The following is a 16,000-nucleotide window of genomic DNA, read 5'->3' as shown; positions in this document are numbered from 1 at the left end:
CATACCATGCATTGAACGTTCAGTAACTTAATAATATAATCTGAGTAAAACAAAATAATATTAGGTTAAGAAACCCCTATTTTCTACATTAATGTCTCTAGTGTTTTAGTATCTGAATAGGCTAATTATAAGTACTCTTATTTTTAGACACTAGAGGGAGTATAGAAAAGAAAGAAAAAAAGGAAGCCACACATTGATATTACCTAGTTCCTCAGTGTTTTACATAATTTCAGGTCTTACCAAACTGCTTGCTTGTTTCTTATGCACATAAGTGGAATGCTTAAAATTTACTTAAACAGTATCTAATATCCCTTTTTAAATGTCATTTTCCAGTTAATTTAAAATTTTTAATGACTAATGGCAAGAAAAATCATATTCAAGAAACAGAAAAACATAGAGAATGCTGTAAAAAGTAGACATACTCTCTCCTCATTTTAGTTTAGATGTTCTATTAGAAGAATGTAGAATTATGTCTGGTTTAGACGATATAATTCTAAGTAATTCAAAGAGTTTAAAATGGCATGCCTGGGCCTAAGGGAATAATGAACACTCCCAAATCAGAGCCAGACTTTTGTCTGAAGGTGAAGCCATGACATTCCAGGCCACATTTAGGGTTTATATAGACAGGATGTTTCCAGAATTTCTACGTGGGAGGGACAATTTGGAAACCCTGGTTGAGAGATGAGAAGGATGAGGACTTGATGAGTTAATATTTTCTAAAAACTCAGAAGTTCGTCTGACACACAGTAAGCATTCAGTGTACTAGCTATTACTGAGAGATCTTCTGTCCATTTCAAAAAGTAAGAATGTGGGTTAAGTTGAAGGGTGTGGTTTAATGACAGTAGTAGATTATGGAATCAAAACTGGTGAAACGAGCGCTCCCCCCAGCTGACTCACAAACCACCACCATGTATAACAGGCAGGAAGATAGAGAATCCAACCAGAATGAATAAGCATGTTCTTCCTTTGCAAGTCATGGATTGCAGTGGAAAGCAAAAGGTGATAGTTTTAATCCTTGAGAACTTGTGAAGTGCAAGTTTAGAGTTGGAAGAGATCCAGTAATTTATTAATTCATCTAATGAGCATCTACTACATGTCAGCCACAGCTGTACGAATTTGAGATGCATCAGGGAATCAAACAGAGGTCACTGGCCTTCAGGATCTGACATTCTAGAGGCAGGAAACAAACCATAATAAGCAGTATATCAAAAGCTGAAAAGGTGTAGGGAAAAGATAAACAAGGAAAGAAAGATAGGGAATACCAGAGCATATAACAATATATGGAGTTGCCTGAATAGGCTGCAGTGTGGTGACACTTCAGCAAAACTTGAATGAGGTAAAAGAATCAGCTCACGCCTCACTGAAAATGTGCATAGCACACTTGTTCCTGGAACAGCAAGATTATTCAGCTAATGAGGCTGAAGCAAGGTGAGCCAGACGGAATGTAGTAAACAAGAGGGAAGGTCAGAGAAGTGAGGAAAATCCCTGGAAAGACCAGGTGGCTACTGTAAGCACTTTGACTTTGAGTGAAATGAGAAACTGCTACAGGGTTCTGAAAAGAGTGATGTGATCTAACTTTAATCTGATTGATGAGCTGAGAAAAGGCTTAAGGGAGCAAAGGAGGAGGAGGATAGTCAGGAGGCTGTTGTAGCAATCCAAGCCAGAGAGGATGTTGGCTTGGGCCAGGGTGCTAGCAGTGGTGGAGATAAAAATTGGTCAGATTCTGGAAACATTTTAAAGATGGAACCAACCAGGCTTTCTGATGAAGTGGATATAATTCGTGAGAGAAAGAAGAGTAAGTAATGACGCCAAAGCCTAAGAGGATGGAAATGCCATCAGTGACATGGGAATGGCTGCAGAGGCTCACGTTTTGGGGGAGGGAGCAGATCGTGGTTCAGTTTGGGGCATGGTAAAATGAAGATGTCTCTTAGCTTTAGAGATGAGTAGCAGACCACTGGCTACAAAGTTGAGAAAAAAGGTCTGGGCTGGAGATAGGAATTTGGGAGTCATGGGCCCAATGGAATTTATCCATAAGACTAAATAAAAATATTAAGGAGAGAAAATTTAAAAAAAAAAAAAAGAATAAAAATTTGAGTTAAGATATTCCAAAGAAGGAATAGTGAAGGTAAGTAACAGAGAAAGAAAAATCAGTAAGATTAAAAAGTATAGTGTTCTTCAAATGAAATGAGGAAACATTTTTAAAGAGGCTGTCAAATGCTGCAACTAGATTATACAATATTAGGTCTGAAAATTGACTACTGGATTAAATAAATACCATGGAGTCGCTGACAACCTTGATAGAGGTTGTTTTGGTATAGTAGTGAGAGTATGGATCTGATTTGAGTGGATTAAGAAAAAAACAGGAGAAAATAGGTGATGGCAAGTATAGAGAGCTAAAAGTTTTTTGTAAAGGAGAGCTAAGAAATGGCATGATAATTTTCAGGGAAAGTGAGGTCAAGAAAGAGTTTTATTATTATTTCTATAGTCATCTGTATACTGATAGGAATTATCTAGGGTAGAGTGATAAAAATGATAGTACAAGAGATAGGGGAGGATTATTAGCAATTTTCTTGAGTAAATAAAAAATAGGCTTTCACACTCAAGTGTAAGTCTTCGATGTCCTTAGTGAGTGCTGCTTGGAATTGGATCCTCAAGTTCAAGTTTCTCATTAAATAAGAGTGAGACTTTAAAACTGTTGAATTAAAGTTTACATAATTACTAACCAACAGAGAAAAGTTACTAGTGCTCAAAAAAAGAAAATGCACAAACAGGGAACAATTGTGAAGTAATGTAAGCAAATACAAGACAGTGTCGTAGTGACTATAAACATGAGGGGTACAGATATCAAATTGATTAAAATATTTAGGTGGTATCAAGATAGCCTGAGATGGTCTCTGTGTTACTAAGACAGGGATAAGGCCAAATGAGAAAGATGAGACCCTGAATGTCAGGCTGGAAGGCTGGGTTTGGTCATTTGACATTTTAAGTAGTAGGAGGGAGTATATGTTCTTTTAAACAGGGGCGTGGTCTGAAGAAAGCAGTCCAACAGATTAATCTGGTAGTGTTTAGAGAATGAATTGGCACAGAAAAACAAAAGGCAGAGACATTAGCTTTAGGCCTACTACAACATCATCCGTGAAATTAACAGCATAGGGATTAGTGAGGTGGCAATGGAAAGAAGGCAGCCAGCCGAAATCCCCTGCTCAGCAAGAATCAACAAGAATTAGAAATGATCTTATCCTCTTTTTGCATCATGTACTTTTCTTTCATAACCCTTAAAACCTCTCAATATATATTACTTTTATTATTATTTGAATGACATCTCCCTACTAAATGTAAGTTCCAAGACAGCAGGGGCACATGTTTTGCTGACTATTTTATCTCTATGGACAAGCCCAGTATCCTGCACAGAGTAGAAATTCCAAGAGGTTTTTTAATGCATGAACAAGATCTGGAAGCATTTCAAAGAAGTAGATGAGGAAGCAGAAGAAATAAAGGTAGGAGAAAAAAGGAAGAGAGAAAGAAGAGGAGAAAGACAGAAAGGCAAGAAAAGAAAAAGAGACAGATGATGCAGAGGAGGCAGAGGATGAGAAAGAGAAAGGGGAGATTATGTTGAAGTTAAAAGCCTGAAAAATAGCAGAGTGATTGTATTGCTCACAGGAATGGGGAGCTGGTTACGGATAAAGGTTTAAACTGGGAAATGTTGAGAGTTCAACTCCATCATTTGCTCTTTGCGTTAGTTAACCTCTCTGTCTCTGCTTCCTGGTCTATAAAATAACTGTATGCAGGAACCACAAATGCTGACTATGAGGATTAGATGCATGAAGTTAGAGCGGTGCCTAGTAACAGCGAGCACTTACCGGATGCCAGCAGCATCGCCATCACTGTGTTTCTTCTGTGATTTGTGCCCTACCCCCGAGCAGCGGCACCACTCTAACCTCTCCTGTGTCTGCAGAAACGGAAGGGACAGGAGAAGCACAGGACTAATTGATGGATGAGATGAAAGTCCTTCCTTCCAGTCAAGGCTGCCACTGACCTCACCCACGAACCGACTGGCAGGAAGACAAGCAGTTCGGCCTTGGCTATTCCTATCATCCCTTCCAAAAGTGTCTCTTCTTTTTCCCAAATCCTACTATGCACGTAAGTACCCAAACCTCTTGAAAATTTTTAACTTTTCAAAAATTTCATTGTGAAAAATAAAAAAAAACAAAGAAAAAGGAAGTGGTACATGGAAATGGGAAGGTGTATTTTAAAACAGATTGAAGGAAAGAAAAAAGAATCAAGTAAATGTGTGAAGAAAAATACAGATAATGGTATTTTTTTAAATGATGGTGGATACAAGACATGAAAGAAACGTAAAGTCCCACTGCTAGATGGAGAAGCACAGGAAAGAAAAAGGTGGGTAGAGCAAGCAAAATGAAGTAACGTGGAATACGAGAAAAGAGCTAATTCTCAACAGAGGTGATTCCCCTCCCCCCAGAGGACATTTGTCAATATCCACAGACACCTGGAGCTGTCACACTGACCTTTTTGGTAGCTGCTGGCGTCCACTAATAGTTGGTGGAGACCAGAGATGCTGTTAGCTATCCTACAATGCACAGGATGGTTTCCCACAACAAAGAATTATCAACCTAAAATGTCAACAGTTCTGAGTTTGAAAACCGTGAGCTAGAAGTTAAAGGTAAGAAGAAAGTATGGATGTAGGTAAGATCCAGTCACTCCTCTGCTCAAAACCCTACAAATCCCCATTTTACTCTAAGGAAGAGTCGAAATCCTTAGACATGCCCCCATGACAGTCTGACCCCATCACTGCCACTCTTTCCCCATTTGTCTCCGTGTTCTTCCACAAAGGCATGGGACGCCTGCCCACTACGAGGCCCTTGGACTGCTGTTCCCCCCACTTGGGAAAGTGCCCCCCTAGATTTCCACTTGGCATGCCCTTCACCTTCAAGCTTTCCCCTAGTGCTGCCATGCCACTTTCTCAGAGAGCCTTCGTCTGGATCACCCTGTTTAACATTGTACCTCCTCCCCATCACCGTTTATCTCATCATAATCTATTATTTCATAGAACTTGTCACCTTCTAATATTTAATATAATTTAGCATTTATTACATTGGCCTATGTTCTCCATGCCCTCCCCACCCATAAAGAAAGCTGGTCTGTTTTGTTCACCGGTATATCCCCAGCAACTAGAACAGTGCCTGGCATTGTGTAGCAGGGGCTAAACAACTATTTGCTGAATAAATGAAGAAAGTGCTCATACAGATTCAAATAATAACAATATTGACAAATACACATACAGTGCTTGTTCTATACACGGGAACTGTTCTAAATGCTTTACATATAACTCATTTAATCTTTAAAAGCAGCCTATATTGTAGGTAGCATTATCACTATTACCAATTTAAGGAGGAAATAAAGGCAGAGAGATGTTAAATAATGTGTCCAATATTAAACAGCAGAATAATTTGAAACAAAGCAGCCTGGCTTCAGAGTGTGAGATCTCACTCATTTATACTTTGCTATCTTACTAAGCATCATAGCTTCAAATTCTATTGTTTAAAAAGTTACATACATATACATATATATATATATACACAACTCCAGAAATTTATCATAAGCATTGATCTGTTCAATAAAGAGATAAGCAAACACTTTCTTATACATATAATTGAATAGACCTAAATATATCGCTGATATTTAGGCTTTTAAATTACAAAGTTATTTTCAATTATTGACAGTTGACCTACACAGTGTTAACCATTATCATCGACAGTAAAAGTAAACAGAAGATAGTTACCTGGTTACCATTTTCAGTAATTCTCTCATAATTTTTCATGTCTTATTCAAATTAATTTAAAATTTAGAAATCATATACCTATAAAAGCTTGATTGCCACACATATATAAATCACCAATGATTTATCTTAACATATTTTAAAAAGAACAATAACTGATTTCTGTTTGCTTTCAAATGCGTTCATGTGTTTTTGGCAACAGAGCGTCTCACAGGGAGAGACCGGCTTCATAAAGGTACCTCCTGGCATTAGTAATGTGTGTTGAAATTTAATTTAGAGTATATTAACATAATCTCTAAGAATAATGTTCTAATTTAGAATAACAAAGCAACATATGTATGAGTTTGAAAGTTCTGCCCTTGCATCCCAAAACTATGATGTGTCATTACAGGAGTTACTACACATCTTGTTAAGCAAAGTTTAGAATTTATTGACTCAGAGAGAAATCAATTAAAATGGAAAGTAAGATGATCGCTTCTTCCATCTTTGCATTCTATGTGCACTTTAGTATGGTCCTTTATAAGTCTACACTGTTTTAACTCTAAAGCCCCCTACAAGAGGTGACATTCACCCTACTGGAGGTGCTGTTATTCAAGGGGAGGTTCTTGTTCACTTTGCATCTTTTCCAGTCTTCAGCACAGCGGGTTACATATATGGAGAATTCAATATATCTTTCATAATTCATGAATTAATGTCACATGAGAAAACAATAAAACAAATAAAAATGCTGTTCTGGGATCAGTTTTAAGAAGAGAATGTGCTTAATTTACAATGAGCTGTGAAAACATTTTGTCCATATATGTAGTGACATACTCTGACTCACATCATAAGAAATAAAATGAGAGAGTTAAACTTTAAACACAGGCGTATTCTACAGTTTTTGGAGAGTAGTAAATTATAAATATATATATAATATATATATATATATACACACACACACACACACATACATACATACATATTTCACTCTGAGATTACATCCACCAGGGCCTTTCTAAGAGAAGTAAATTATTGATAAACCACCCATTAGCTCCCTGGAATAAAAAAAACATCAGATTAAAGCCATCAGTATTTCCTTTTTTTTCCTTTTTGTAGAGCCAGGAATTTTAATCCTGAAAATTATGGAGCTAGACCTCAAACAACCAGCTAATTTTGTTTTAAAAAGGCAATTAATCACTGGTTTCATCTCTTCACCTCAGTCTTTTTCACTCATCCAAAATTCTCTGAACATGTACAGAAATTTATGTTTCTATGAGCTTTTATTACAAAAGAAATATCCTCAACATTTTTCACTCTTTCAAAGGGATCTGTGATAATGGAAAAAAAAAAATAAAGAACCACTGACACTAGAATGCAATTGATTTGACTGAATTTTTTTAACCTGGTATTTTTCTGTCACATAAATATACAGTTTAAAGTCTTGAAATAAGTTGTGATATCACAAAAGTGGCAAATACACACCAATATATATGTTACCTTTTTTTGTTGTACCAGAGAAGAGAACCTGTTAGAAATTATCAAATTTGCTTTTTCTAGGCAAGTATGACATATGTTATCTGTAGTTGAAAATCTATTTATAGTGTGCCAAACACTGTAATAAGTGACTCATGGGGCATAGGTACGTAATTTGACTCACTTCAGTTATTCTACAAGTACAAATTTATCTCAAACACCAAACTGAAGTAGTATTTGCAAAGTAGAAGGATGGATAACAAGGATCATGAATATAAATTTGGTCCTAACAATATTAATATTTCTTGCCTTAAAGTGAGGTCTGGGAGTTTAATTCCTTTGGAATTTTCATGTCTTTCCATTCTCAAAAAAGAAAAAATTGTTTATGCTATATAGGTAAAACAAAATTTGGCCTGAGTTGACAGGGTCCACCTTGTAAGTCTACCTTTCTTTGGACATTAATTAGGTATGTCTTTTTTTTTCTCATTTCAGCTAATGTTAATTTCTGGCTTTTGGTTAGAGCTGAAATACTGCTGACTTTGGGTCCCCAGGTCCTACGGGAAACTTAATTTAGAGCAGTTCTTCCTACTGAACAAACTTTCAATATAATGAAAACATCTCTCTTCCTATTATACTGGAAAAGAAAACAGAATTTTTCTTAGAATAAGGCTGTTATTTCCTAGAATAAGGCTGTTTCTCATACCCCTTATATGTGGGGGAGAGGGGATGGCTTATAATCAATAGCACTAAAATTAATGTAAGAAATCTAATTACGAAATACATATGAAATCATTACCCAGTTGAACAATTTTTGTGCCTGGTAAAGAATTCAACAAGATTCTCTAATTCATTAGTCATAATAGAAAGTAAAACAACTGTCAAATCCTCAACATCTCAGAAAACTTAAGGATAGTGCCTCCTTTCTAAGGCAATTTGATAGCAACAAAAGAATAACACTTCCCAAATTATTTTTATTCATTCAAAATAACTATGTAATGCTATAAATCAGTAATCACCCATATTCATTGTTCCTTTATTTTCTAAGCCATATTAAAATGGTATGTAATATTCTTATCAACATTTTGTTGATTAAGTTAAAGGTAATTCACTACAGCATTCACTTATTTACAAAATTTAAATTGCAAGGTTTAATTTACTCACTATTAACTTTGCCTCAACACTTGTGCCTGAAATTAAGTGCAACCCCCGAAAACAATGACTGCTGCCATGAAGATAATAAACTACACAGCAAGCCTGAAATGAATGGCTTATTAACTTCACTCCAAATTGAAGAAACAGTGTCCACACACATACTGCTTCTATGAGTAAAAATTTGTGTACACACTCTGGAAGACAGTTTGGCAATATGGATCAAGAACTTAAAGCTTTCATATCCTTGACTTCTAAGAAAATGAGAAAATAAAGTTAAGAAACAGGATTATTATAGAACTTACTGGTTAAATGCCTGGACTCTGACACCAAACTATCTGGCAGTGAAGTATCACTTACTTCACTCATAAGCCAAGTGATCTTAAACAAGTGACTTAATTTCTCTAGCCTCAGTTTTCTTATCTGTAAAATGGGGAATAAAAATAACTTCCTCATCCATCTGTTTTGAGAATCGGATGATTTAATATAAATAAATGCACTTAGAAGAGTACCTGGCAGAGAGTAAGAGCTATCTGTGTTAGCTATTTTTAGTGTCAAAGCTGTTCTTTCTAGTGATATATAGTAATCATAAAATATTGGAAATAAACATAATACTCAACATTAAGAGAAGTATGAAATAACTCATAGCAAATCTATGTAATGGTTATAATGTAATATTATTCAAAAAATAGGAAAATACCATTGTATATAATCATGATTTTATATGACTTCATATATGTTAAAATATGCATATAAAATGACTGAAAGGAAATATAGCAAAATGTTTAGCATGCTAATTTCTGTGTAATATTAAAGATAATTTTTATTTTCTCCTTCACATTTTCTTAGATTTTTCCAAAATTTCTATAATATTCACATACTGTATTACTTCTAAAATCAGAAAAAAGGGAAATTTATTCTTTAAAAAAATAGTATATTTTATTGTTTACTGATCTTGCATTTGTAGCTTGAAGTCAGTTATACACGTTTCCATCATAACTGAATCAGTAACCTATTGGAATTTTATCACTGTAATTCTCAAAAATTTCTCATGAAATTTTTCATGAACTAGTTCTACAGAAAGCATGTTCTGTAGATTGGGAAAATATGTTTTGCTCACATTTGCATTTCTACCTTTTTTGGTTAATTTAGATTTATATAACTGAAATCTTCAGAGAAGCAAGGGTAAAAAAAAAAAAACACACATAATCCAGGTAACAATGAAACTTATTACCTTGGTTTTATTATCTCTTACTTCACTATTGCCTGAAACACACTGTCTACTACTTCAAGGCTGCTTAAATTTCTTAGCAGCTAATTCTCCAAGTGTTAAATGGTTTAATTCATTGGAAATAGAGAGACAGTGAGGGATAGTTATTGGCTATCTTATGTTCTCAGAATCATTCTCCTCTCTTAGTAACATGCTAACCCATCATTTTAAAATTTTAAAGAAAATAAAATTTTAAAATATTTTAGCATTTGGTATATGTACCTCAATTTGAGGAGGTAGACTGTTGTATAGAGCAGTAAAAGTACAGCTATTGCTACAATAAAATGAACTATTAAATTTCATTAATTCATAACTTTAGAACTTGGAAATTATTCCAGAGATTATTTTCTATAATTTGTTCTAGTAATGAGTTTTATATGCATGAACTTGTTAACCAAAAAGCTACTTGGTACGATTTCCCAGAGCAATAAACTATGGAACTTCAAGTGGATAAGCCATTAAAAAGGAGACAACATTTAAAAGCATAATATATATTTTGCAGATAATTGTTAATTCTGTTTTTATCTGCCCAAAATCAAACCATTTACTATAGGTCAAATTTTTCAAAATTAAACTTAAGTTTAATGTACTTATGTTTATGACTTTATAAGAAAAACCATGAGTCCTTTATAGTTCACAGCTACAATGCTGGCACAACTTCTCATCCATAGGGTCCAATCACTGACTGCTTCTAGGGCACTAACAAAACCTCGCATTTTAACTGGTTCTTCCATAAGAGTTATGTCTACTCACTATGCCCCTCCAAAACAAAAAATGTATATATATACATACATGTAGTTCAACTCATATAATAGTCATGTTACTTGAAATCATAAAATGAAATGCTATAAAAATGCTCAAGGTTATAATTAAGTCTAAAAGAGAATCCAGCAAAAGCAGTGATGAATTTTGTTTCCAGATAAAAATATTAGAGATTCTGATGTCACTCTAACCAACAAGATCTGTGATCCCATATTAACACTAACATTTGATACAAAACAGTTTACCAGTGAGATCATAAAAGAACAAGCAAATTGCTCCCCAACAATGTCAGATTATTTCAGAACTATTTATAAAAGCAAAAGCTTTGTTTCTACATTTCTTAGTGGAAAAGTATTACTCACACCTGCTCTATTACTTGCGGTTAATTTTATCTCTAAAGTTCTAGAGTTTCACAACTATTTTTTTTTCTTTTTTCAATGGGTATAAAAAAGCAAAATGGATTAATCTTATATTCAAAAGCTATTTCCTATTAATTCCTTTTCCTGTCTACCTCTTCCAATCTTATCCACATTACAACAAGGGATTCAAAAATCTTCCTTTTTGACTCTTCATTTCTCTAATGGACTTCCCTTCATGAAAAATTTCAATATTTAGTTATCATATATTTGTATATGGGATCGCCCATATATGATACTGATCCATTATGTTAATCATGACAACCTAAATAAATTGTAAATTTCTTAAAATTTATACCTTGTCATAGTTTTAGGCTTCTACTTTCTTCATCAAAGTTTTACCACACTATTATACTAAGTACACAGCATATATTGGTTTATGAATCAACATCGAGTCTTTCTTATTCTCAATTCTGCTTTCTTTGCCAAGCCTATCATGAGAGAGGCCACTAAAGGCTACAATACCTTTTTATAACATGATATTAAGACAGGATAAATACATCCCAAACTAACCCTTTGCATGCACTGAGACCAGAAAGTACAACTTATTCATCTTGGTAGCAATAAAAAGATGGTATAGTACTTGAAACATGGTAACTGCTGAACAAATATACTAAATTATATTTAAGACTTTTCCATAGAAGACCAAAATACCCATATTATTTCTGAAAAGTCAAGTTATGTGAAATTTACTAAATTCTTAGGGCAGAATAAAACTGCCCTTAGACATTCGAGAAATCCTATTCCTCTTCTCCCAATATTCAATACAATTATAACTGGCTAAGTAATTATAACTAAATAATCATAAAACAGACACCCATAACAACAATTCTTCTTTCTAGATAGGCTGGAGTTTTGTTATTACTTATTAAAGTGTTTCAAGTAGCTACTATTACGTTTGAATCTACCTTACTACCTGAATTTTCAAATGACTCAAGTTCAGAAAACTTCTACAAAGCAATTTCAGAATAACCTCAAACCATTCAGGGGAGAGGAACCTGCAGTCTTCTGATTTCAAGATTCTTCTTTTTCAAACACCAAGGAGGCAAGAAAAGCTTCATCTTTCTCTGCTGTCCCCTTTTTAATAAAAGGATTTGTTCTGTAAAATTCGGATTTAGTCAAAAGGCCCCATTTCAGGATAGAGAAGGCCACATTTCACCTTAAGGCCACAGGTTCCCCAACCCTAAAAGCTTATGTAACCATAAAAACAGAGTATTCAAAACAACAGACTACATTTTAATTAGATTGAAAAAAAAAAGTAGAAAGAAAAAACAAATGGTAACTGACATAGTGATCTAGTCATAACCACTCCTTTATTTTTAATTTCTGTTCTAAGTTAATAAAAGCTTGCTGATAATTATATCAAAATATATCATAGTCTAAAAAAATCGCACTGTCAATGAAGAAATTAGAATTCTAAATATAACAGTGAATGTATACTAATTATAAACTACCAGATTACTGAATATGACAACTGATGAATTAATAGCAATATTTATAAGTCATAGGTATAGAAACCAAAGGCTTTTTAGTAATCAAAGTGTTATTCCTTTATTCAAAACCACATCAAAGACATATTCTGTCACATATGCAGGATTATTCCATAAAGATAAATGATGGACAACTGCAAGATGTCATTGGTTAAACATGTCCTATAAGTATTTTGTTCTCAAAATAACTCTCATTCATATTACATAGTTCAATGTTTTGAGATTCAGCCATAGTCTATACATCTCCATGTGCAAAACTAGGATGATGATGTTCACACAAAAGTAATTAACAAACACATCACAGAATTTATCATTCATAAAATTGAGTTTCATGGTGAGATTTTTACTCAAACAAGCCAGGGTAATCAATCAAAGTTTCCAAAACATCAAGCCAAAATTTTATCTCTAGACCTGTTAGATCTCTTCATCTACTTAGTTGTAGTAATACATCATCTATGCTTTTTAAAATTTCTTTTAAAAACTACCTTTTTTTCCCTTACAAATCCTCAAGTAAAGGAAGACAGACAGAGATCAAGAGACTCCCTGATTTACACCTTTGTGATTCTAACCAAGAACCACAGGGAGGTTAAAAGTTTCACTATAGATCTATTAGGTCTCCAAATGCCCATAGAATAATGACGCAAAGCAGAGCCAGGACTATGTGCAGTTTCTTGTAATTTATTCCACGAATAACATAAGGAAGTATGGCCCACAGATGCAGAATTTTGATTGACTACCTTTCATTTAATCTCAGCCTAATAAAAACAGTAAATGCCTTACTGTGCTGCTGCAGGTTTAACACATCCTCCACCTTAGAAATCTCAACTATAAAGCATAATTTGCCAAAATGAGCATGTCCCATTTGTTCATTTTTTAAAACGCCATAATGTTTCAGAGGAAAACACAGCCTGCCAAAGATGTCAAATAAAAGAATAACAAAGAAACGAACATCTTTAGACTTGAATTTCAATGCATAACCCCTTCCATCTGTCAGCCAGTTGTGAAGCAATAATCCTAGAGAAGCCCTGAAAACACGGACAAGTTTTATCCCTGCATCTATTTCAACAGCCACTCTCAGGACCTCGGTAGTCATCACGGTCTGTCTGTGACACAAACTACAGAGATGGCATTTGCCATTGGCAAACCGAGCCCCGGCGAGGACGAATGGGCCATTTCAACAGAATCGTATTTGGTGACAAATGTGGAGTTTAGTTCACAGAGGTAACAAGGTGGGGAGGGGAGGACTAGGGGACGCTCCTCAAATTTGGATTGGAAATCGAATACAGGACGTGGATCTCCAGAGGCCAGGCAACCAGACAACCCTCAGTCTCCTCCTCCTCGGCTCCAGAAACAGGATCACAGTTTTGGACCCGGACTACGCCCCTCCCCTTCCCTTCCCGCGGTGCCACCACCTTGGAAGTTGCAGTCCCAGCTCTCGCGCCGCGGGGGCCGGGGCTCCCTCGCCGAGAACCGCGGCGGCGCCCGTCCCGTAGGGGACACCGCGCGGGGACTGAGCCCGGCTCCGCGCCGCCACCAGCGCCAGCTGCACCGCGGAGACCCCGCCCGCCCCGCCCGGAGCGGCCGCGTGGGTCACGCAGCCTCAGACCTGACACCACCTCGGCTCCTTTCCATCCGGATCACGGAGGGGTGGGGATGGCGGGGCGCACAGAAGCGGGATGGGGGCAGGGTGTGAGAACCAGAACTGTCTCAGTCCCAAACAGCCAGGGCGCCAGGGCAAGCCCCCGGCGCGCGCTCGGCACACACACGCACGCACACGCACACTCGCCTGCGCGCCCTGCTCCCCAGGTTCAATGACAAGTGGGGACAGGGTGGAAGGAAGGGAGGAGAGGTGGGGTGGTGGGAAGGCCCAGAGTTACTGCGAGCGACGTTCGTAGGAAAGCAGGGGATGCTCCAGCAACTGCGAAAGTGAGAAAGTCCCAGACCCCCTGCACGTCCCCAAGGCTGGACTCGCTTGCCGGCAGCCCAAGTCGCCTCTCTCCCGAGGGGCTCAGGAGACAGGGGGGGAAGCCTGAGCCAAGCTGCCCCGAGGCTGCCCTCCCTGGCCTGGCCCAGGGCCCGGCCCCCCTTTGGCCCCGACCCGGGAGGCTGCCAGACGGGGCGCGCACTTGCCAAAGGCTCTGGGGGAGCAGGAGGGCAGGAGAGAGGCATCGTGCTCGCTCGGGCCGGGCTGCTCACGTCTTCCCGTGCCGACACACCCCCGATACCCCGTTACCCGCCACCGTCCTGGCACACGGATACAGACACGCGCGCGTTCGCCGTCCCCACCATCCCAGGGCCATCGATTAAAACACTAGTTGATTTCTTCCCGATTAAAAAAAAGTGCAACAACAACTCTTCTCCGGAGTGGAGTCCCCAGAGCAAAGAAAGTCAGGCTGCAGGCGTCTTTCTGTAGTTTCCCAGGAGTTTACAAATTTGGCAGTCCCTGGCCAAAACGGGACCGGGAACCCCGAGGGGGCGAAGGGTGCCGGGCTCCCCCCCCAAGCCCGCGCCGCTCACCTCCTTGAGTTCCTTGGCCACGTCCTTCAGGTCGCCCAGGACTAATTCCAGATCCTCCACGATGATTTTGATCTGTTCCTTCACCTTGGTTTTGGAGCCTGCCGGCGGTCCTTCGGCTGGAGCGGAGGAGGAGGGGGTCCCCTTGGACTTGGCTGACATTCTTTGGGGACAGGCGAGGCAGGTCAGGACAGGCGGGCGAGCGGAGGCTGCTGTGCGCCCCCGTCCCTGGCGCTGCTACGGCCGCTGCCGCCCCGGTCTCCCCACATCTTGGGCGCTCCCCGGGCAGCGGCGTGTGGCTGCGCCGCGCGCTCGGCCGGGCGGCCGCGCCGTGGTGCTGCCATCAACTCCCGAGCCGCGGCGCTCGGCGCGGGGCTGCAGCCGGGCGAGCAGCGCGCCTGCGCCTCCCCCCGCCGCGCCCGCAGCGCGCACACGCGCCGCTCCCCGCCCGCCCGCCGCCCGCCGCCCGGCAGTGGCGCCCGCCGTCAGCCGCGGTCCCCTCCGCGCTTCCCTCCCGCCCTCCCCCAGACCACCTTGGTATCAAAGTGCGGGGACACAAGTTCGTGTCCTGCCCGGCCCCTGTCTTGGTTCCGAAGTGCCCCCATCAGCCTGCTGCGTGTCTTCTCACATCCAGCCTGGATTCCTTTTGCTTCGCCCGCTAGCAGAGACTCGGATCGATTTAGAAACAACCACAGGAGGATCGGTAGTTGGAGTCAGGGTCAGTAAAGTGATTCTAAAAGCTTTTCCAGAACCAAATGAGGTCCAGAGGGCTCCAATCGCTATCCCAATCGTATCCGCGACTTACGCAGACTTCTTACTTCTGCAGGGAAAAAGAGAAGATGTGCATAATAGCGACCCCTTATCTACTTGATTCGTGAAATTTAACCAGTGTTCTTGAAAGAGATAGCCTAATCCTGCTAATTCCACAAAGCTAATAGCGGATTTATTAATCTGAAGTCCCCACGAAAAGTCCCTCCATAACCCCAGAAGCTGTCTGAATCATCTTGGCTATACTACTTATCTGGGCCAACTCTTTTTTTTTTTTTTTCCTTTTCTTTTTTTCTTTCTTCCTTTCTTTTTTTTTTTTTTTTAGCTGACCTTCCTCTTTAAGTGACCTGTGCTGATTTACGGTCTCAATGAGAGGGAAAAA

The 16,000-nt window shown here is 38.8% G+C and overlaps 1 protein-coding gene across 3 annotated transcripts in view; it reads right to left on the bottom strand.

The window, feature by feature from the left end:
* PRR16 (proline rich 16) overlaps positions 1-15,228 on the bottom strand; it is a 285,594-nt gene extending 270,366 nt beyond the window's left edge. For 2 of the 3 annotated variants that reach the window (XR_012921726.1, XM_012766096.3), the window contains exon 1: positions 14,854-15,228. Coding sequence is in view for 1 of the 3 variants with exons in the window: in XM_012766096.3 (XP_012621550.1) it covers positions 14,854-15,012 (159 nt within the window). In the remaining 2 variants the exon portion in view is untranslated. Of the gene's footprint in view, positions 1-13,748; positions 13,829-14,853 lie in introns of those variants that run through there. The other variant, XM_012766098.3, reaches the window with a different exon arrangement.
* Positions 15,229-16,000: the final 772 nt, after the last annotated feature.

The sequence above is a fragment of the Microcebus murinus genome, chromosome 11 (genome assembly GCF_040939455.1).
Source record: "Microcebus murinus isolate Inina chromosome 11, M.murinus_Inina_mat1.0, whole genome shotgun sequence".
NCBI classification, from domain to species: Eukaryota; Metazoa; Chordata; class Mammalia; order Primates; family Cheirogaleidae; genus Microcebus; species Microcebus murinus.
This window is presented reverse-complemented; position numbering and strand designations above follow the sequence as displayed.